This window comes from Rhinichthys klamathensis, unplaced genomic scaffold, assembly GCF_029890125.1.
Source record: "Rhinichthys klamathensis goyatoka isolate OS25496 unplaced genomic scaffold, OSU_Roscu_1.1 h1tg000205l_1, whole genome shotgun sequence".
NCBI lineage: Eukaryota > Metazoa > Chordata > Actinopteri > Cypriniformes > Leuciscidae > Rhinichthys > Rhinichthys klamathensis.
This window is the reverse complement of record NW_026606730.1, coordinates 602501-627270: the sequence shown is the minus strand read 5'-3', so window position 1 is coordinate 627270 and position 24770 is coordinate 602501. Positions and strand designations below refer to the sequence as shown.

The 24770-nt window shown below is 39.8% G+C and overlaps 1 protein-coding gene across 2 annotated transcripts in view; it reads right to left on the bottom strand.

The window, feature by feature from the left end:
• The window catches only part of zgc:152904 (uncharacterized protein LOC767777 homolog), a 311922-nt gene that overhangs the window by 61874 nt on the left and 225278 nt on the right, over positions 1 to 24770 (bottom strand). For both annotated transcript variants that reach the window (XM_056263279.1, XM_056263280.1), the window contains exons 3-5: positions 18468 to 18674; positions 8754 to 8897; positions 4305 to 4442 (exon numbers count right to left, since the gene is read on the bottom strand). In XM_056263279.1, the coding sequence (XP_056119254.1) occupies positions 4305 to 4442; positions 8754 to 8897; positions 18468 to 18674 (489 nt within the window). The remainder of the gene's footprint in view (positions 1 to 4304; positions 4443 to 8753; positions 8898 to 18467; positions 18675 to 24770) is intronic.

The window sequence follows — 24770 nt, the reverse complement described above, 5'->3', positions numbered from 1 at the left end:
ACGGCAACCATCCGGTCACAATCCAACACTGAAGTGAGTTAAACTGCAGTTCATCAACTGGCCACTAGAGACTGGCTGCAGAGGAGAGTCAATCCCATAGACCCCCATGTTAAAATCCCCAACTTTACAGCAGAAAAAATAATGTTTACAGCCTGCTGCAAAAAGTGGTTTTGGTCTATATCGCTAATTTTGCCCTTCATGACGACTGTGAGAGATGTGAATTTTTTTTTAAACTCATCCGTTTAAATAATATTAAGGCTTAAAGTTGTGCATAATTAAGGGCGTGGCCACTTGAGTGACAGGTGGATTGCCGCTGATGTCACTACTAGCCGTTTGTCTGCTGTGTGTTAGCGTCACGTCACCTCAGCTAATCCGCCTTTTTGCACTCTTTCGTTTATCCGGGAGTGACGCGCGGCCAAGATGGCGACGGCCGGCTCCGCCCACTTTGAGTTTCAAAAATGCTCTTCAGAAACACTACGAGTGACGTCACGCACATGTTTTTTTACAGTCTATGAATGAAACTAATTTAACTATCAAACCACGTCAGCCGTTTGTTTACACTCTCTCTTTAATTTGATTCCCCTTAAATTTCCCACAGTAATGTCCTTATTTCAAAACATCTGTTTCATGTCAGTCTGATGGGCTGAATCGATCTGAAAAGATGATTGAAGAGAATAAAACAGACCTCGCCGAGCACAATCATTATTCGCCGCTCTGTGATTTGCTCCCTGTTAGATTTCGCCCGAGTTCAAAGAGGTTGAAATGACGAGTTTTTTTGGGTGATGTGTATCTGTGAAGGACATCTCGGTGACATTTCCTTTTAAAAGATCAAGCAGACGCGGAGAGAAGTTGCCGATTCGACCCCTGTCTGCGCTCAAACGGCTCCTCTGATGATGAAAGTCGGGGTTAAGGGCTCGGAAAGAGCACGCTAGCGCATGTCTGCATGCTAATCATCAGCGTAAACGGATTCCACATACACAACTGTACAGGATAATTAGAAGAAACCGAGACACAACAAACAAGGAACCAGAACAAAGACAAAGCACTTGCTCAATTGTGTGAATAATCTGCTAAAAACACAATGTCAGAATGTCACAAATGCTGGTTTACGCTAGTTACGAGCTCATGCTGGTCAACCAGTTCGACCTAGAGAAGTCTTGCTGGTTCAGCTAACTGGTGGAGACACAAGCACAACATTATCAAAAAACACCACATATGACAGCTGGCATGAGGCAAGATGGTGGACTAACAACCGACTTTTTTAACTAACCCTGTTTGTGCCCTAAAAATGCTCTGAGAAGTTGCATCTCTGAATTCTTACTGTAAATATGACGTGTATATACATCCACACTGCAAAAATTAGTAAATCTAAGAGAGTAAGAGAGAAAATTGGTCTTCTTGTGAATTTTAAGTCATTTTAAGGTAGTTTTTTACCAAAAACAAGTGACAGCTATAAGGTGCATTAATGTTTTTGTGCATGAATTTTAATAAGAAAGATCAAATATGATTGTTTTTGTTACACTGAAGAAAGAAAAAATCCCTTCTTGAAACAAGCAAGATGCACTTAAATTTAAGTAAAGCGTACTAAAATTATTAATTTATTGGGTTGTTTTAAGAATTTCATCTATTTTCAGGTTATTGTGCATCTTTTTTTTTTTTTTAAATAAGCTGTTTAAGGTTAAGGTTTAATATTCTGAAAATGTAAGGTTAAATATTCTATTTTTAATGCAGTCTTACAAAAATTACTATTATTTATCATTTTAGTCTAGTTTTAAGATCCAATAGCATTTATTAGTGACTAGATATTTATGCTATTTTCAAAAATTCTTATCAAGTCAGTTTTTTTGCATGATTTTTCAGTGCATCTTGCTTGTTTCAAGAAGGCCATTTCAGTACTGTATTTCCGTCTTCAACAAAACATATTGGTTTAATAACACAACCACCAATCATATTTCCCTCAAAGAGTCTTCAATCATCCAAACTAGCCTCAAACAGATGGTGCGCATATATGCAAAACGCCCGTGTTAATTCAATAAGGAAGGTCAAAGCAGAAAGGGGCTTTTCATTATGACAGCGGATGGTGTTTCAACACGCCGTTGCGATCCACTGCAGCTCCAGCCAAGGCTGCGAATAAATCTACGGGAAAAAATTCTGGATTCAATCTCTGTTCTTGGATACGAGACTCAGGCGTTGACGCTTTCTAGTCAGCCTTTGCTAAGTGATTTAAGCAGCAGGTTGTTCTGTTTTCGTGGCAGACGGCGCTTGCCATGTCTTCGGGATAATAGGATGCGCCTCATTGAGCGAGCTTATTGGATCTTCCTGAGAGCTATAAGTGGTGATGCTAAATTGAATGCAATATGCTTCTTTTTTTTTTTCTTTGCATGCTATTACATCAGTTTAAAGAAGTATGAGTTGTGCAAATACTATTGTGTCCGTTCAGGCAGAGCTCAGCGCTATCAAATCCTGATGATGGCTCATTTCGCGGAACAAGGTAAATGAATGAGTTCAAAAGACAGGCGGTGTTTCGTGAAGCGCTCGCCAAGATAAGGTCGTCGTTTGCTTGTGACTCACGGAAGCTTGAAGAGGGTGTTAATTGAAAGATTTAGTCTCAAATCTAGTCAGCAGAAAATTGAGTGTAAAAACGCTGAGATGATAAACTATGTGTGGATTTGTAAAGTGAAACGCCCATTTTAGTTTGAATGTGAAAAGACCAGCATTACGGTCTTAACTGGTCTCGTCAGACTGGTCATAGACATACCTTTACCAGCAAAACCTGTCATCTAGCATGGCCTGATAAAGCTGGTTGACCAAAGAAGTCTTGCTAAGCTAGTTTAGCAGTCTAAAAGCAACACACCACCATCTAAAACACAATAACAAATGACCAAATGTTTCATTTCCCATCAAAACATTCATAGATGTGTACATTCAGTACATGTAATGTTAGCCAAGGACACATTTTTGCAAAAAAACAGCTCTTTTAACAGTACAAAAAAAGAGTGATTGTGTTAATGGTCTTTCTTTATAATAGACGCTGATGAGGCAAGACATAACATAAAATTCAACAAAGTATATCAACAAAACTTAAGCATCATATGGGTTACCACACACAAGTGTGACAGAATCACGTACTACCTTAATGTCCACTCTCAAAAATAACAGCAAAAAATGTTTGTTTTTGTAAGTGACGCCATTGAAGAACCATTTTTGGTTCCCTAAAGAACCTTTTGGTAAAAAGTTCTTAAAATACATATTTTTTTCTTTAATGTGAAAAACATTTTATAATCCTATATAAAATTATCCCATTATAACACCAAAAAGTGGCACAAAAGCATTATGTGTATATCGTTTCACACGTTTTCAACGATACATGACAAGTATATCTGTTATGTACGATGATTTTATAGATCACATTTTCATGTAAAGCAGATTTTTTTTTCATGCTATGAAAATATTATAAGAAAAATGTATTATAAGTCAGCAATTTTAAAAGTACTGGTAAAGTGATGGTCATATTCTAGATATTCAAGCTTTAAAACGACACCTATGTTGTGTTGGTTAAGCAAGTGGTTGTTAAGTACACTGCAAAAAATGCTTTTCTCACTCAGTATTTTTGTCTTGTTTCCAGTCCAAATATCTAAAAATTCTTAAATAAAGATGCATTTACTAGATGAGTAAAATAAGATGTTGTATTTTCTGGGGAAATTAATCAAAATTAAGTGAGTTCATGCTTAAAAATAAAGCTAAATGATCTGCCAATGGGGTAAGAAAAATAATCTTAATTCAAACAGAAACAAAACATTATTTTCTGACCCCATTGGCAGATAATTTTGCTTGTTTTAAGCATCAACTCATTTTTCCCCCCATTAAACAAGACTTAATATCTTTTGTCATTTTACTACTTTAGTAAATGCATCTTGATTTAAGAAATGTTTGATATTTGGACTGGAAACAAGACCAAAATACTAAGTAAGAAAAGCATTTAAACTTAAACAACGATAGATTATGGGAATTGGGAATTTAAAGTCAATCCATAAAGTCAATACAGCTATACTTGTTCTGAACCAATCCCTTCAGATAGTCTTTAAAAGATCAGTTTACCGTCAGCGTCTTGATCATCTCAATGTTATGTTGAATATTTCAGGACCTGCAGATTCGTCTGTACTGACAGCCATTATTGAAGGAGCTCGTCTTAGAGAAGTACATGGATGATTGAGTCGATAAGCTACAGCGTGACACTGAAACACTCGCACAGTTATTGAGCCGTTCAGATCTCAGTGAGAAGTGCACATGTTTCCAGCTCTCACCGTTCACCAGCACCACGATGTCCCTGAAATCGATCTCTCCTCGGGCCTCCACGCGCGCCTCGCAGCGATACACACCCTCGTCGGCTTTGCTCACGCGCAGGATCTGCAGGTTGTTGGTGGGAAGGACTTGAAATCTGCCTTCAGGAAGAGAAAGAAACACAGACATCAAAACTAACCACTGCATTGTATGGTTGCGTGTGAGTGTGTGAGTGTTATTCACAAACAGTGAACTTATTGCATATAGGTTTAAATGTACAAGTTGTACGTGAATATATGGTCACCGTGATTTTGCCAAGTAAGACATGTTCCTGGATCAACATATTTTGTTGTTCCTGGATCAACATTCCTGTCCCAAAATGTAGTCCTTACCCAATCCCTACCCCTAAACCTAACCCATTACTTTTCCCTAAAATTATAAGGTAATGATAGGTGAATAACACTGATGTTTAAGTACTTCACCCTGGTTCTTCTAAGCCTAAACTTGACATAAACTGTAAACTTGTCACTCACATCTGATTGGTTGATTGGAAAGTTGTTCCAGGATCAACAAAGATGTTGATCCAGGATTATATGGTACTTGGTGAAATCACGTTCACCGTGAATATATAGGGTTAATAGACATTTGGAAAAGATTTTGGGGTAGACCTGACCTGTTAAAAAGAGATGGTGCCGCTCTTCTCTCTAGTAATATGGCACATGTTCTATATGTACTATAAGACCATAGTCTTAAGAGTTGAACCTTGACTAACTGTGGCCCAGGTCAGACTAAACCCCCCGTCTGCCAGCAGTCTCACGCCACCGAAGTCAGATAAATCCCAACACATAGAGACTCTTTCACCTAGGTAACACTTTACTTGAAGGGGTGTGCATAAGACTGACATGACACCTTCATAATCATGACATGACACATGTCATGAATATGAAGGAGGGTTTATGCATGTTTATGACAACTGTCATTAAGTGTCATTCGCTCAATTATGACATTTTTAATGCAAATATGACATTGTTTGAGATGTCTTTGTCATGACAACTTGACATTACTAAGACAACACAACCTGTCATAAATATGTTATAAACATGACATAGCAGATTAATTATCAAACTTAAGAAAGCACTTAGCTTTATGGGTTAACATTACATTAAACTGTCATGTGGTTGGTTTTGACATTGGCTGTCATGAGGCCATTATAACATTTTAATGACAAATTCAATGTGTACCACTGTAGTCGAGGTCAAGAAAAATATTCATGACAGTTATAATGCCTCATAACAGCCAATGTCAAAACCAACCACATGACAGTTTAATGTAATGTTAACCCATAAAGCTAAGTGCTTTCTTAAGTTTGATAATTAATCTGCTATGTCATGTTTATAACATATTTATGACAGGTTGTGTTGTCTTAGTAATGTCAAGTTGTCATGACAAAGACACTGACCGGTTATGATGTATTGTAATGGTTTATGTCAAGTTGTCATAACAAAGACATCTCAAACAATGTTATATTTGCATTCAAAATGTCATAATTGAGCGAATGACACTTAATGACAGTTGTCATAAACATGCATAAAATCTCCTTCATATTCATGGTTATGAAGGTGTCATGTCAGTCTTATGCACACCCCTTCAAGTAAAGTGTTACCAAATGTAATTGATGTTCAAAAAATAAAAAACATTTTAAAGCTTGCGTTGCTGAATATTCGATCCCTTTCTTTAAAAGCACTTATTGTTATTGATATAATTACAGATCATAACCTAGATGTGCTGTGTTTGACAGAAACCTGCTAAAACCAGACGAGTACATTACTTTAAATGAGTCCACCCCGCAAGATTACTGTTATAAATGAAATTTATAAGTAATGAACTTACTAAAGCTGGATGACACTACAGGTGAAACTCGAAAAATTAGAATATCGTGCAAAAGTTCATTTATTTCAGTAATTCAACTGAAAAAGGTGAAACTAATATATTATATAGACTCATTACATGCAAAGTGAGTTATTTCAAGCCTTTATTTGTTATAATTTTGATGATTATGGCTTACAGCTATGGAAACCCCAAATTCAAAATTAGAATATTGTGAAAAGGTTTTCATATCTGTAAGCCATAATCATCAACATTATAACAAATAAAGGCTTGAAATATCTCACTTTGCATGTAATGAGTCTATATAATATATTAGTTTCACCTTTTAAGTCGTATTTTCATCTAGATCTGCTGTACAGCCGAAACAAACGTTGTTGGATTATTTTCCTGTTATCTCTGTAAAGCTGCTTTGAAACAAACTGTATTGTATAAAGCGCTATAGAAATAAAGGTGCCTTGACTTATCTTTAAGCAACAGTAATAGTGATCCTGATACTCACGTTAGCAAATTGCACTAATAAAAAAATAAAAAAATAGTGTCTGTGCCTTTCAGACTTTACAGTTTTGGATTCTTAGGATTGATCACTAAACTAAAAACCAGACATAGGGTTTGTAAGAGAAATCATTCTGTTATGTTTAAAGCCTTTGACAGCAATATAGTCCTCTGTGCGGCGAAATGAAAAAAGCAGAGGATTTAATCAACAGACTTCTTTTTCATCGGAGCACAATAATAGGAAAATATTATCATCAATCCTCAAAACTACTTCTGCTTCCATTTCAAGGACATCTGCTATAAATGAAACACCTTCAGGATTACAGCCTTTCTTCTGCTTTTGCCATCCCTCGCTGATAAACACACACCTTTTCTCTTCTCATCCAGGAGAGACATTTACAACCGGCTCCCTAATTAGAATAAAAATAATCAAATCTCCATCTTTTAATCTTCCAGGCTGGAAAGTGCAAATAGCTTGTCAAAGTTCTGCCGTTGAATTTCAATTAAGGGTTTGACACCTAAAATGTAGATAGAAGTTTTTCTTCCGTCAGCAGAGAACTTTACTGGATCCAGACTCTGAACGTGCTTTATTGTTTTAGCATTTCAAACCCAACACACACCTTTTCTTAAAATGTTTAGATAGCAAAGTGTGTTTGTGCATCTTTCTTTACAATAAATGACTGTTCTCTTTATGTGTAAGTCACTTTGGATAAAAGCGTCTGCCAACTGATTAAACATAAATGACACTTGAGATATATTCTTATTCAAATTCTTTGTCAAATCAATTAATACAGGTTTGTAAAGATGTGTGTGTGTGTGTGTGTATTTATGTAGAGTGTATATATATATATATATACACACACATATTATATATTTACAAACTTGTATGTAAGATGTGATTAATCAAATCGATTATAACATCTAGCATACAAGTTTGTAAATATGTGTGTGTGTTTATTTATGTACAGTGTGTATACACACACACACACACACACACACGACCACATCTAACATAAAAGTATGTAAATATATAATATGTGTGTGTGTGTGTGTGTATATATATACACTACATTAAATACACACACACACACACACACATATTATATATTTACAAACTTGTATGTTAGATGCGATTAATCAAATCGATTATCACATCTAGCATACAAGTTTGTAAATATGTGTGTGTGTGTGTATTTATGTACTGTGTGTATACACACACACACACACACGACCACATCTAACATAAAAGTATGTAAATATATAATATAATATGTGTGTGTGTGTGTGTGTATATATATATATATATACACTGTACATTAAATACACACACACACACACACACATATTATATATTTACAAACTTGTATATTAGATGTGGTCGTGTGTGTGTGTGTGTGTGTGTGTATACACAATGTACATAAATACACACACACACACACACACACACATTTTATATATTTACAAACTTGTATGTTAGATGCGATTAATCAAATCGATTATCACATCTATCATACAAGTTTGTAAATGTGTGTGTGTGTGTGTATTTCTGTACAGTGTGTATACACACACACACACACACACACACACACACACGACCACATCTAACATAAAAGTTTGTTAATATATAATATATGTGTGTGTGTGTATATATATATAAATATATACACTGTACATAAATACACACATATTATATATTTACAAACTTTTATGTTAGATTAATCAAATGGAGTAATCGCAATTAATCATATCTAACATAAAAGTTTGTATATATATATATATATATATATACATATATATGGGTGTGTATACACACACACACACACACACACACACACACACACACACACACACACACACACACACACACACACACACACACACACACACACACACACATATATTATATATTTACAATAAGAAGTTGTACATTTTATTTTCAGGTCTATGCTCCAAAAGAGATTAACAGGTAATAAGAGGATCATAACTATTACATAAATGTAAGTTATTACCATAAAATCCCCTAAAAATATTTCCTAAATCCTTTCATTGAAATGAAAATATCAGCGGGTTACATGAAGCGCCTCGGTTCTTACTGTTGTGTTCGGACGTGATTTCTCTGTTCTTGTAGAACCAGGACACGGCTGGCACAGGCGAACTGATGACATCACAGATGACCTCGGCGACCTCGGCCTGACGAAACTCCTGCGGCGTCTTCACCTCGCGAAACGTCAACTTCTCTGTGAACACACACACACACACACAACAGGAATCTCACACGTGCCTCAACCGGACACACACCGGCTCGGGAAAACAAATCCTGCAAATTAAAAAGTCACATATCTAAACGTATTTGATTTTGTCGTCTGTCACTTTAAATGCTCAAGCTTTTTTAAAGCAGGATGGATTCTGATTGGCTATTGGCTGGTTTTATCATTCATCAGCTGGATTTTTTTTTTTTTTTTTTTTTGAAAGTGATTCCTTTTGGCAGAGGTTGCGAGCATGTTTAAACTAAAGGATTTATACTTTTATTAATTTGATTCGCTATTCCACATAGATCATGCCAGCTAGTTCCTGACCTGATTCAGACTAATAAACACATAGCTGGAGCGGATTGATATTGCCTTGATCTGGAGCGAGGTTTACGAGAGGTAATGTGAACACAAGTAGGGCATCCTGAAATCTGTCCCAATCACACATGCCAACCCTCCCGATTTTTCCGGGAGACTCCCGAATTTCAAAGCCCCTCCCGAAAATCTCCCGGACCGACCTTTCTCCCGAATTTCTCCCGATTTCCACCCGGACAACAATATTGCTAACGTAGACTCACTGTATTCCGGACACTTTGCACAGTAAAACGTCCCGTAAGATATCAATCCGCGGAAAGATAAACCTGATTGGCTCGTCTGTCTCTGGGGACATGCCTTCCACACGTTCCAAAGTTTGATTGACACATTTTGGACAAATCATTTTGGAGAAATCTTGAAAAAACTGACGGGAGACACGCAATGTCCGGATTACCGTGAGGACTCACGGTGTTCCGGACGGCTGAAAATTTCTACTCACTGTGTTTCGGACAGTTAAGGAGGAGTTATTTCTAATATAAAACGCATACATTTTAACAACTATAAGTTGGTGAAATAATCATATTAATCTTCATAACTTTGTTGTATAAGCGTCTATATACACACTATTTTAATCGACGATTGCTCATGCGAGCATCCTATTCGGTAACACTTTATTTTAAGGTGCTTGTAATAAGCAGTAATTAACAGTTAATAAGACACTTATAAGACCTTATAAGATGCATATAAGACGCATATAAGCATTAACTAATGATAATAAATAAATAAAATTAAATAATAAATTTCTCAAGTATCAATACATTGCACTTTTAGAACAGCCGAACAAACATAAATGGTAACACAAACTCCCAGTCCCTTAAAAATTGACCTTCCCAAGAGGGAGTATAGTTTCCCTGATCTCTTCAGGGCCTGGACCTTTAATTAACGCTTATATGAAGTAGTTAATGCTTATATGCATCTTATAAGGTCTTATAAGTGTCTTATTAACTGTTAATTACTGCTTATTACAAGCACCTTAAAATAAAGTGTTACCTTATATTCTAACGTTAACGTTAACTCTCAATTAGAGTGCGCTGCAGTTCCAGTTTTCACCACAGATTAACATGGGAAAACTGTGGGGCGCTGTAGAGCCGAGGAGCATCATTACATAAAACGAATACGCCACCGTTTTTTTAAATAGGGGAGATTCAACATCTCCCCTACATTTAGATTGGTGGGCAAACTCATTTTTGTCTCGGTGTGTGCATTGTCTTAGTTTGGCAGCGCCGCCGCTAGCTTAGCTTAGCATAACGAATGGAATCCTTTGTTGCCGGATAGCATGTCGTGAGTAAAAGAGATCCAAAAAAAAAAAAAAACTAATGACTTCTTGTGGCCTGCGTATTCACAACGAGTACAAATACCAATGCAGATTAAGACTATAGGCGATTTCCTAGGCAGATATTGACCTGGGACAATATTGGGGTGAAGCACATGCGAAGCACTGCTACTTGTGCGCAGAGATATCAAAGATATTCGGTGCCGGTCACGCCGGTATGTTGATGGAAGTTGGGGGATTTCAGGTGTTGCGGGATGTCTCTGCGCCCAAGTAGCAGTGCTTCGCCTGTGCTTCACCCCAATGTCGTTTTTTTTAGGATCACTTTTAGTCAAGACATGCTATCCGGCAACAAAGGATTCCATTCATTATGCTAAGCTAAGCTAGCGGCGGCGCTGCCAAACTAAGACAATGCACGCACTGAGACAAAAATGAGTTTGCCCAGCTATCTAAATGTAGGGGAGATGTTGAATAACCCCTATTTCAAAAAACAGTGGCGTGTTCCTTTAACGTAATGATGCTCCTCGGCTCTACAGCGCCCCCCAGTTTCCCCATGTTAATCTGTGGTGAAAACTGGAACTGCAGCGCACTCTAATTAAGAGCCATTGGGACAGATTTCAGGATGCCTGCTGACTTTACAACTAATAAAAGTAGTCTAAAAAATATTTGTTAAATAACATTTACAGGCAAGCCGCGGCTGGTGACCGCATTCATTCTCTCAGTTATTCCTAAAGTGTACTTGAAAATAGACATAATCTCTCTCGCTGTAGGCTGAAATAATTTTTGAATCTCTGAATCTTTGAATCTATTCTGAATCTCATAATTTGTCTGGAGCTGTGAGGTCAGGGCAGAGCGGTGCAACTATTACACAGATTTTTCCAGCGTTTGCCCTCATTGACCGACTGAAAACACTGAAGATCTGGCTTCATTTCAGCGCGAGGACACAGTGGAGGATACGATCCAAACAGACTGAAGGTCATCTGACAAAACACACTCAATCTTTTCACTTCTGAGAAGCGGAAAGCGTCTTATTGATGAAAGTAGATTTAATAAAAAACTAAATGTGTTAAGAGTGATTTGCTTTTTATTTTCTGTGTGTTTTTGTGTATCGACCTAATGTACCAGTTCAGCCTGAATGACATCATCACTGAGTGAGTTTGTGAAGTTCAGTCTCTCATCTCAACTTCTCGTGATCATCTAGTGTTCTCATGAATAATGTTCTTCATGGAGCGTTTTTTTTTCTTCTGAAATGATTTAGTTGGATATTTTTTTAAATATAACAACCTGTTTTAGATCGTTCAGAGAACATTCATAACTAACGTTCCCATAATGTTTAGGATGATATAATGAAATGTTTCCTTACCAAGTTTGCATAACCAAAAAAATGGTTACACTTTATTTTAAGGTGTCATTGTTACAATGTTATACATTTAAGTACTGAGTAATATTAATTAACTACATGTACTTACTATAAGATTAGGATTTGGTTGATGGTTAGATGCATGTAATTATGCATAATTTACTGTGTAATTTACTATGGTAACTACATGTAACATATGTAACTAGGACACTGTAAAATAAAGTGTTACCTAATTAAAAAAAAAAAAAAAAATTATTTTCTGAGAACATTTAGAAATAATGTTTCCATAACATAATGGGAACATTAGCAAAACATTCTTTGAACATATTTTGTTAGTTAGGAGTGTTTGCTCTTTATATATTTAAGTATAACACTTGATTAAAGTAACTATATGTGACCCTGGATCACTAAACCAGTCACGAGTCGCACGGGTATATTTGTAAACAATACATTGTATGGGTCAAAAATATAGACTTTTCTTTTATGCCAAAAATCATTAGGATATTAAGTAAAGATCATGTTATATGAGGATATTTTGTACATTTCCTACCGTAAATATATAAAACATTTATTTTTGTGAGTGAATACTGCACAATCGCGAACATAAATGCACAACTTTGAAGGCGATTTTCTCAATGTTTCGATTTTTTTGCACCCTCAGATTCCAGATTTTCTAATAGTTGTATCTCGGCCAAATATTGTATATCCTAACAAACCATACATCAATGGGAAGCTTATTTAATCAGCTTATATGATTTATAAATCTCAATTTAAAATAAATTGACCCATGTGACTATAGTTTTGTTGTCCAGGGCATAGATATCCATAATAAAGGCTAGATGTCTTAGAGTCTCTATCTTCATCACCGGCGGCCATCTTGTCACAGGCAAGGCTCTGTGGTGCCTGATGTAAGATGAGTGATCGGCACGAACACTAATACTCTTATCTCGTTGAAATCTTGACGGATTTACAAACGGTTTGGTTTCTCACAAACGTTATTAACGTGGCTATAATTCTGGATGATTGTTTATTTATACACTTATTATTCATAAGTATACAGTGTCATAACTACATCTCTGACGTTTATAACAAACCAAACCGTTTGAAAATCAGTAGACAATTGAGCAAGTTATGGTTATTTAAAAAGTACATGCACCATTAAAACACAATGTTACGAGTGAGCGAGCTGCCTGTGGCAAGATGGCCGCCAGTGCGGACGTCGACCTGCATTGGCCAGCAGCGCGGACGAGACATCTAGCCTTTATTATGGATATCTATGGTCCAGGGTCACATATGTAGAATTGAGAAACCCGTGTTATTAGCGACACCGCTGGCCGTTAAGTGAACTGCAGCAGCTCACAGTAACACACAAGACACTGAACGTGATTCAAGGCATCGATACACTCACAGAGAAGCTCTTTCTCGTTCTTTGATTAAAGGTAAAAAGAAGTTAGAAACACCTTTGCAGAGATATACTGTTGGCGAACATCCAGACGCTGCCGAGAGTGACGTTTAGATGAATATGTGAATATGTGCTCAGTGCTGTGCTTTTCTCTCAATAACAAAATAAACATCAAAAATGCCAGCGGTGAGAAAACAGCCGTTCAGAAAGCATCCGGTCGTAGTGATGTGGATGTGTTTACATCAGCTCTGCGATTCACCGTCAACACATGAGCTCATTAATATGTCACTGTTCTGATAGTAAAGTATATTTGAGACTATATACTATATAGATCTCCCTATAGTTTGAATGAAACCCTTTTCTTTGGATAACACATTAACACAGTAAAGAATAACTCTTTAAGAATTATCCTGATCATAAGCTTTCGTTTCATGCGTCATGGGAGCGAAACCATCGCATCCTTTTGTTTTTCCCGGCAAAACCATCCAGACTCCTTTACATAAAAATATGTTTTCAGGCTTTCATGGACAACCTAGGAAATCAGGGAAGGTCTTGTTTTTATTTTATTTTTTTGTTTTGTTACAAACTGTTCACACATTGTCAATAAAAAGCGACTAATAAATTCAAATTCTGCCCTTTTAAAACTAAACTTTGAAGATTTAAAGATGACTTTTAAAGGTTTGATGTCATTAGCCTGCACAGTTTTGGCAGATCCAGAGACTGGTTATTCCCCCCATTTCAAGCGCTCATTTCATCAGTCTTGTACTGTACTAGTGCAACGTGAGTCCTGGAAGCTAAAAGCTTAAAATGTTAATTTTTTTGCAATAATCATTGAGAAAGTCAGCACACACACACTGTGAATGAGTCAGAGAATGACTACTTTCGCCTCAACATGCAAGTACTGCTAATGCTATTCTGTCTTAAATTAATTCTTAAATGATAATTTGCCATCTCTTAACAATCTGACGACGTTTAACCTCACAGGTCTCGGCCGGTTTCCTCCATCGCAGAAGAACTCCTGCTTTGAAGAAGAGAAAAGGTGTGTGTGTGTGTGTTGTGGCGGATCAGAGACTATCACACTGTTTCTTTCAGAGCGCCGTGTCAGTGTGTCAAGCTTCATTTAAATTCAGTGCTAATTTGCCTCTATAGTATAAATAAAATCTGGATATAACTTGCTTGCAGGGAGGCGAGGACGCTCGACACCACAGCATTCATGGAAGATGTTGGTAACACTTTACAATAAGGTTCGTTATTAAAATCAAAGGTTGTATTCATTAACATTAGTTAATGTGAACTTAAATGAACAAACAATAAACAGCTGTATTTTTATTAACTAACATTTACAAAGATTAATAAACACTGATAATTGTATTGCTCATTGTTAGGTCATGTTAGTTAACACATTAACTAATGTTAACTAATGAACCTAAAGTGTAAAGTGTTACCAAGATATTATATGTACCAAGATATTACATTTTTACATCCAATAAAAATCCCATCAGGATTCCTGTTACTATTCCTCCATGACGATCTTGACTAAGAGGCCAAATTTACTAAACGGCAAATTAGCGTGAGAGCGCCGATAGGAGTGGAAAGTTTTGCGCGAGATCTTTAATTTTGGGCAAATTAAAGAACAGACTCAGTCAGATCATTTCCATAATGACCAACACAATCTACCAGGAAGTGTTGGCCGGTAAATAATTGCGCAAACACCAGAACATTGACGAGCGCAAACCTTAGTAAATCCCCCTGTGTAATTCTTTTAAATATTATCCTCCCATAAATGTTGTGCATGGAAAGGGAAACTCCTATTATTATTCCTGATGAGCTCAGACTGAAACTAATCACTTCAAATCATAAGGTTGCCCTACAAATAAAGCTTATCCGTTAGTTTGACTCAATGAGCTATCGGTTTTCTTTTATGTTTTTTTTTTAAAATAATATGAGTGACACTTGCTAGGCTATTTTAACGTGACATGTTATAACAAGAATATCTTGTTTTCTTGTTTCTTTTCCTCGTGATTATTTTCTTTTTTCCTTTTGCATTCACTGTAATAGTGTGAAAAGGGTCAGCATATATAGGCTACGGCACATTTGTGGTCTGTTCTCCCGATTTAATTTCTGATATGCCATTAATAATTCATTGGAATGCACAAAGAATCTATTTTTTCCCTCTCTTTCCAGGTTTGTTTTCACGTGTAAATACAATTTATTATCTGTCAAAATGACTGAAATCACTTTGAAATTGTATCACACAATGCTGAAGTATAATTTTTTTTTTTTTAAGGCAACGTATGTTACATAATACAGAAAGATCCACGCTTTTGGGGTTATTCATGGTCTGTTGAAAGTGCCTTGTTGATGCTTTAAATGTCCTTTTAATGTTCAATGGTTGAAGGGTGAGTCGAATAATGTCACAGTTAAAAAATTTATATTATTGCGTCCTAGTCTTTCACTGATTGTTTACAGCTTAACGGAAGTTACACCCATAATTCGCGCAAAGCGTCATGTGTAGGAATAATGTGGATAAAAGCATATGCAATAAGATCAGCCGCACACAAAACCGTGTCTACACCTTTTCAGCGCAGATTTATCACAGCGGCGGCAATCACGCGAGCTTTCGCGCTAAACACAGAGACACAGCTTTCAATGTTGCAGGAAACTATAGTTTCAGATAGAGAAATGACAGAAATGTGTGTGCAACTGATTTGTTGAAAAGCAGAGAACAGTAGCCATTCCTTTCAACATAAACAGAGAGAGAGAGAGAGAGAGAGAGAGAGAGAGAGAGAGAGAGAGAGAGAGAGAGAGAGAGAGAGAGAGGTGTGTGTGTGTGTGTGTGCAATGCTATCTCACAACCAATTTGTACGAATTCGTACCAGTGATTAAAATGTGGCTAATTCTTATGAATCGTACAACCTCACTCGTATGAATTTGTACATTTGTCTAAACCCAGTTGATGGGTTGGTTTAGGGGCGGGGTCAGGGGTAGGTTTAGGGGCGGGGTCAGGGGTAGGTTTAGAGGCGGTGTCAGGGGTAGGTTTAGGGGCGGGGTCAGGGATAGGTTTAGAGGCGGGGTCAGGGATATGTTTAGAGGCGGTGTCAGGGGTAGGTTTAGAGGCGGTGTCAGGGGTAGGTTTAGGGGCGGGGTCAGGGATAGGTTTAGAGGCGGGGTCAGGCGTAGGTTTAGGGGCGGGGTCAGGGATAGGATTAGAGGCGGGGTCAGGGATATGTTTAGAGGCGGTGTCAGGGGTAGGTTTAGGGGCGGGGTCAGGGGTAGGTTTAGGGGCGGGGTCAGGGATAGGTTTAGAGGCGGGGTCAGGCGTAGGTTTAGAGGCGGGGTCAGGGGTAGGTTTAGAGGCGGTGTCAGGGGTAGGTTTAGGGGCGGGGTCAGGGATAGGTTTAGAGGCGGGGTCAGGCGTAGGTTTAGGGGCGGGGTCAGGGATAGGATTAGAGGCGGGGTCAGGGATATGTTTAGAGGCGGTGTCAGGGGTAGGTTTAGGGGCGGGGTCAGGGGTAGGTTTAGGGGCGGGGTCAGGGATAGGTTTAGAGGCGGGGTCAGGGATATGTTTAGAGGCGGTGTCAGGGGTAGGTTTAGGGGCAGGGTCAGGGATAGGTTTAGAGGCGGGTCAGGTGTAGGTTTAGGGGCGGGGTCAGGGATAGGTTTAGAGGCGGGGTCAGGGGTAGGTTTAGAGGCGGGGTCAGGTGTAGGTTTAGGGGCGGGGTCAGGGATAGGTTTAGAGGCGGGGTCAGGGGTAGGTTTAGGGGCGGGGTCAGGTGTAGGTTTAGAGGCGGGGTCAGGGGTAGGTTTAGAGGCGGGGTCAGGGATAGGTTTAGAGGCGGGGTCAGGGGTAGGTTTAGGGGCGGGGTCAGGTGTAGGTTTAGAGGCGGGGTCAGGGGTAGGTTTAGAGGCGGGGTCAGGGATAGGTTTAGAGGCGGGGTCAGGTGTAGGTTTAGAGGCGGGGTCAGGGGTAGGTTTAGAGGCGGGTCAGGGATAGGTTTAGAGGCGGGGTCAGGGGTAGGTTTAGGGGCGGGGTCAGGGATAGGTTTAGAGGCGGGGTCAGGGGTAGGTTTAGGGGCGGGGTCAGGGGTAGGTTTAGAGGCGGGGTCAGGGGTAGGTTTAGGGGCGGGGTCAGGGGTAGGTTTAGGGGCGGGGTCAGGGGTAGGTTATTCGTACGAATTCATACGAATTTGGTAACTCGTAAAATATGTACGAATTAGCAAAAATCGTACAAATTTGTACGATTGAGGTCGTATGAATTCATACGAATTAGTCACCTCGTAAAATTCATACAAATTGCCGTGAGATCGGGTTGGTGTGTGTGTGTGTCAGTGTATGGTTGCCACTGAGCTGTAGCCCCATCGATCTAGCCTGTGATGTGGTTGTGTATGATTTGGCAATATGGGACAGCCTAGCCTAGAAATCTAGATGCACCCTAGCGGCAGCAAACATTATTTTGCAGCCAGTGTGGTATAGCAACTCTCCGTTGGCTTTCGAAGTGGAAAAACCAAACTCTGGTCAGGCCAATCACATCGTGTATAGAGTTGGTGGGCGGGCTTAACACAATGACGGCAGAGTTGTGACGGTTCTGCGCCGTGATTTCCATAGGTGATTTCCCTGATACTTGAAAACAAACAAGATGCTGCTGGCGAACGGCTTTGGCTGCGACTCTGGAGGACTTGGAGTTAAGAGAACGTCACTTAAGTAATTCTTAAAACAGGAAGATGTGTTCGGAGTTTTGACGACCGGATACGGCAAAAGATTAATATATCTACTAGCTCCGCTGGTGGGAAAACGCATGGGACTCACTCAGCCACAGCCGTTCATTGCTCTGGTTGGTTGTAGCGCTATCCTATTGCGTGCCGAGGGATATTGAAAGACAACCGTTTATCCCGCCCCTCGGATTGAGGTATGCCAATTGGGAGTTCCCAGACCTAACATCTTGATGTAGGTCTGGCTTGCCAGGCTAGGGACAGCCTATACGCTGGTGAAAATCGGGCCGACTCCCTGAATTATTTTAACATGTTTAAAAATGATCGGGAGGTGCTCGGCTCGTAATTCCTCTCAGACGCTGCGACCATGCGATCATCTGTGAGCATTAACTGACTGACTACAGACGCTCATGACCTGCACAGGTTTGGCGTGGGGACTCACGGTAAATCTCCAGCACCACCGTGGCCTCCTGACTCTGTGCTTTGGCGTCCACAGCCTGGCATCGGTATATCCCAGCGTCCTCGATGATGGCGTTGTAGATGGTCAGCCTGGACCGCACACCCTCCGTGTGGACGATCACTCTCTGGTTTGAGACGATGCGCTCGCCTTGAGGACTGAACCAGTTTATGCTGACCGGCTCACCGATGGCTGAACAAAACACAAAACCAACACACAGATTAGGGGATTTATGATATTCTTCATGTTTGGTGCGGTGGTTAGTTCACAGCAGTGTCAGAAATGATCTTTTCCAATAAGTTTAATTTGAATTTTACCTTTTTATGGGGATTTTTACCTTTATAAAGCCATTTTTTTTTACCTATGCATGTCAAATTCTTATCAATAAATTCAATTATAATAAGACACAATAGGGCGGTTACCAAATTAAATGAAATCAGTATCAACACATGCAATGCAGAGGAAACACAGAAGCTGCAACTGAAGTGGATTTAGATGTATTTACACTGTTAATGCGAACCAGAGGGACATGAATGCATTTAACCAGCAGATACAAATGCATAATGTCTTGATGTTTTAAACATAAAACGTTGAATATGCAACACTCTGTGTGTTTTTGCTTAATTTCAGATCGCACATCGTCAAAACAACAATCACAATATTATCGTGGACGATATATATCACACGCACACCCCTAACCGAGATGTAGTACAGTGTTTGCATCAGTCTTCATTAATGCAGTTAAAACCTTGTTTATAATATCTCAGAGTTGTTCACATGCAGTCGTGTCGCTTGGTTTACACTCGCTGTGAGTTGCGACAGCTCTTTATCTCTGACTTGAATGCGGGGACACATGGAGAACCAGCGAGTGCCATATGAAACTCCAGGTGCTCTCGTGTGTAAAGCGGCTCAGCTAAAGGTCATGAAGCAGATATTTCAGAAGAGCCTGAACCCTCGAGGCTCCCCGTGTCACGGATGAGGAACGCGAAATGGTTGTTAGCAGGTTCGAGGGTGATGGTGTTAGAAAGATGAGAGTTGATGAACAGAACAGGCGAGAGGTTCAGTCTGAGGACTTGAGGTGATGTTTGAGTTATTTGCTTCTACGATGCATCACTAGATCTGCATTGTGCATGAATTTTTACACATCTCCTGCTCTTTGTATGTTTATTTATTTATTTAATTTGAGCTCTTTTAATCATGTTTTTCAGAGACCAAAAAGAATGCAGAATACTCAGGTCTGTTTAAAGGAACAATTCACCAAAAAATGTGACTCACCCACATGTTCTTTCAAACCCAAATTACGTTATTTTTGTATTTTTTTTTACATGGAATGCAACAGATTTTGAAATCATACCATCATAATTCTTGTAGCTCAAATAGTACAGCATGACACTACACTATAAATAAATTATCATACTTCTAATGGTAAAAAAACTGTAAATGTGCTATTTTAACAGCAAGTTTAACTAAATCTAACAAGACTTTTAATGCCGTTTTAAAGTAAAACACTAAAATTTACAGTTTTTTATATCAGTCATGCACATCAGGGTTTTATGATACATCTTGTTGTTGTTAAATGAATGTTAATTGCATCATCTTATTGTCAAGTGTTACTATGATTTGTTGTGTTTATGACACTGCGACTCTATATATATTAGTATTTCCCTCAGCTTGTGGAAAAGCTACTTATTTATCTTTCTCTTTATAGTAAAGTTCTGTTAACCACGGCTGTCATGTTTTACTATAAATTTCAAAGATTAATTTTACAGTGTAGCATCACCAAGGTCATGGGTTCGATTCAGAGAATGCATGAACTGATCAAAAGCATATCTTGAATACCAAATGTGTACATTTAAGCTCCAGAAATGACCAAAAGAAAACATAAAAGTATCATAAAATTTGTCCATATTCCAATTATTTTGAAATTAGTAACAGGTTTGTGTGAAGAACAGTCACAGATATAATTTGCCATTAGATAATAATCTTCTCACACTAGCACATTTCTGGCGACGATAATGCTTGGTGTTATTAACAAATCTATTCACTTCAGAAGAAGTCATTCGTGCTGGTGTTATGCTGCTATAGACATAATTTTATGGTGTTTTTTTTTTTTTTTAGCTTGACAGCCTCTGATCACAGTCACAACTTTTCTCAAATCACATTTATTTCTAATGCACAGTTTCAGAAGTGATGCACGGTAATATCAACCAAATCAGAAAAACTTGAGATGGCATAAAAGTCTATGTGTGTCCGAGCATCACACAAGAAACTGTACTTGTAACCTTAGATAACCCCGAACTGTGTAGCTGAGTGAAATATCAGCGTGCTGAAGTGCCTCGTGTGCTTAGAAAATGATTTATTATATTTGTATATGTCCCCGCGGGGCAAGCGGCCGCTCGTAACGCTCCTCACCAGCGGCTCGGATCAATTTATTCCAGGTTGCTCATTGATAGATCTCCATTGAGACGCTCGCTGTTCAATTCACACAAGCTAATGCATTCAGGGGCGGCTGGCGTATGAACGACGGAGAGAAATCTATATGTTGTCATGGCAACACCACATCGTCCGTGTGGGATTTAATCGGGCAATGAAAAAGTTAATCACTCCGCTGTCGTTCTGCGTTCAACAGGTGAAGACAACAGGTGAAGACAACAGGTGAAGTCAACAGGTGAAGACAACAGGTGAAGACAACAGGTGAAGACAACAGGTGAAGACAACAAGTGAAGGTGAAGTCAACAGGTGAAGACAACAGGTGAAGGTGAAGTCAACAGGTGAAGTCAACAGGTGAAGGTGAAGTCAACAGGTGAAGACAACAGGTGAAGGTGAAGTCAACAGGTGAAGTCAACAGGTGAAGACAACAGGTGAAGTCAACAGGTGAAAACAACAGGTGAAGACAACAGGTGAAGACAACAGGAGAAGACAACAAGTGAAGGTGAAGTCAACAGGTGAAGTCAACAGGTGAAGACAACAGGAGAAGACAACAGGTGAAGGTGAAGTCAACAGGTGAAGTCAACAGGTGAAGACAACAGGTGAAGTCAACAGGTGAAGACAACAGGTGAAGTCAACAGGTGAAGTCAACAGGTGAAGACAACAGGTGAAGACAACAGGTGAAGGTGAAGTCAACAGGTGAAGTCAACAGGTGAAGGTGAAGTCAACAGGTGAAGACAACAGGTGAAGGTGAAGTCAACAGGTGAAGACAACAGGTGAAGGTGAAGTCAACAGGTGAAGTCAACAGGTGAAAACAACAGGTGAAGTCAACAGGTGAAGACAACAGGTGAAGACAACAAGTGAAGGTGAAGTCAACAGGTGAAGACAACAGGTGAAGACAACAGGTGAAGGTGAAGTCAACAGGTGAAGTCAACAGGTGAAGGTGAAGTCAACAGGTGAAGACAACAGGTGAAGGTGAAGTCAACAGGTGAAGTCAACAGGTGAAGGTGAAGACAACAGGTGAAGACAACAGGTGAAAACAACAGGTGAAGACAACAGGTGAAGACAACAAGTGAAGGTGAAGTCAACAGGTGAAGACAACAGGTGAAGGTGAAGTCAACAGGTGAAGTCAACAGGTGAAGGTGAAGTCAACAGGTGAAGACAACAGGTGAAGGTGAAGTCAACAGGTGAAGTCAACAGGTGAAGGTGAAGACAACAGGTGAAGACAACAGGTGAAAACAACAGGTGAAGGTGAAGACAACAGGTGAAGACAACAGGTGAAGACAACAGGTGAAGTCAACAGGTGAAGACAACAGGTGAAGGTGAAGTCAACAGGTGAAGTCAACAGGTGAAGGTGAAGACAACAGGTGAAGACAACAGGTGAAGGTGAAGACAACAGGTGAAGTCAACAGGTGAAGTTAACAAGTGAAGGTGAAGTCAACAGGTGAAGACAACAGGTGAAGGTGAAGACAACAGGTGAAGACAACAGGTGAAGGTGAAGTCAACAGGTGAAGACAACAGGTGAAGTCAACAGGTGAAGTCAACAAGTGAAGGTGAAGTCAACAGGTGAAGACAACAGGTGAAGGTGAAGTCAACAGGTGAAGGTGAAGTCGACAGGTGAAGACAACAGGTGAAGGTGAAGACAACAGGTGAAGACAACAGGTGAAGGTGAAGTCAACAGGTGAAGACAACAGGTGAAGGTGAAGTCAACAGGTGAATGTGAAGTCAACAGGTGAAGGTGAAGTCGACAGGTGAAGACAACAGGTGAAGGTGAAGACAACAGGTGAAGACAACAGGTGAAGGTGAAGTCAACAGGTGAAGACAACAGGTGAAGTCAACAGGTGAAGTCAACAGGTGAAGTCAACAGGTGAAGACAACAGGTGAAGTCAACAGGTGAAGGTGAAGTCGACAGGTGAAGACAACAGGTGAAGGTGAAGACAACAGGTGAAGACAACAGGTGAAGGTGAAGTCAACAGGTGAAGACAACAGGTGAAGGTGAAGTCAACAGGTGAATGTGAAGTCAACAGGTGAAGGTGAAGTCGACAGGTGAAGACAACAGGTGAAGGTGAAGTCAACAGGTGAAGGTGAAGACAACAGGTGAAGTCAACAGGTGAAGGTGAAGTCAACAGGTGAATGTGAAGTCAACAGGTGAATGTGAAGTCAACAGGTGAAGGTGAAGTCGACAGGTGAAGACAACAGGTGAAGGTGAAGTCAACAGGTGAAGTCAACAGGTGAAGGTGAAGACAACAGGTGAAGACAACAGGTGAAGACAACAGGTGAAGGTGAAGACAACAGGTGAAGTCAACAGGTGAAGTCAACAAGTGAAGGTGAAGTCAACAGGTGAAGACAACAGGTGAAGGTGAAGTCAACAGGTGAAGGTGAAGTCGACAGGTGAAGACAACAGGTGAAGGTGAAGACAACAGGTGAAGACAACAGGTGAAGGTGAAGTCAACAGGTGAAGACAACAGGTGAAGTCAACAGGTGAAGTCAACAAGTGAAGTCAACAAGTGAAGACAACAGGTGAAGGTGAAGTCAACAGGTGAAGGTGAAGTCGACAGGTGAAGACAACAGGTGAAGGTGAAGACAACAGGTGAAGACAACAGGTGAAGGTGAAGTCAACAGGTGAAGACAACAGGTGAAGGTGAAGTTAACAGGTGAATGTGAAGTCAACAGGTGAAGGTGAAGTCGACAGGTGAAGACAACAAGTGAAGGTGAAGTCAACAGGTGAAGGTGAAGACAACAGGTGAAGTCAACAGGTGAAGGTGAAGTCAACAGGTGAATGTGAAGTCAACAGGTGAAGGTGAAGTCGACAGGTGAAGACAACAAGTGAAGGTGAAGTCAACAGGTGAAGGTGAAGACAACAGGTGAAGTCAACAGGTGAAGGTGAAGTCAACAGGTGAATGTGAAGTCAACAGGTGAAGGTGAAGTCGACAGGTGAAGGTGAAGTCAACAGGTGAAGACAACAGGTGAAGGTGAAGTCAACAGGTGAAGACAACAGGTGAAGGTGAAGTCAACAGGTGAAGTCAACAGGTGAAGTCAACAGGTGAAGGTGAAGTCAACAGGTGAAGACAACAGGTGAAGTCAACAGGTGAAGTCAACAGGTGAAGGTGAAGTCAACAGGTGAAGACAACAGGTGAAGGTGAAGTCAACAGGTGAAGTCAACAGGTGAAGTCAACAGGTGAAGTCAACAGGTGAAGGTGAAGTCAACAGGTGAAGACAACAGGTGAAGGTGAAGTCAACAGGTGAAGTCAACAGGTGAAGTCAACAGGTGAAGGTGAAGTCAACAGGTGAAGACAACAGGTGAAGTCAACAGGTGAAGTCAACAGGTGAAGGTGAAGTCAACAGGTGAAGACAACAGGTGAAGGTGAAGTCAACAGGTGAAGTCAACAGGTGAAGTCAACAGGTGAAGTCAACAGGTGAAGACAACAGGTGAAGGTGAAGTCAACAGGTGAAGTCAACAGGTGAAGGTGAAGACAACAGGTGAAGTCAACAGGTGAAGACAACAGGTGAAGGTGAAGTCAACAGGTGAAGTCAACAGGTGAAGTCAACAGGTGAAGTCAACAGGTATAGGTGAAGACAACAGGTGAAGACAACAGGTAAAGACAACAGGTGAAGGTGAAGTCAACAGGTGAAGTCAACAGGTGAAGGTGAAGTCAACAGGTGAAGGTGAAGTCAACAGGTGAAGTCAACAGGTGAAGTCAACAGGTGAAGGTGAAGTCAACAGGTGAAGTCAACAGGTGAAGTCAACAGGTGAAGTCAACAGGTGAAGGTGAAGTAAACAGGTGGACAAGAAATGACAAAATGTGCTCCGTTGAAATCTATGGGGTCGCTGTGTCCATTTCTTTTACTTTCTATGGATGA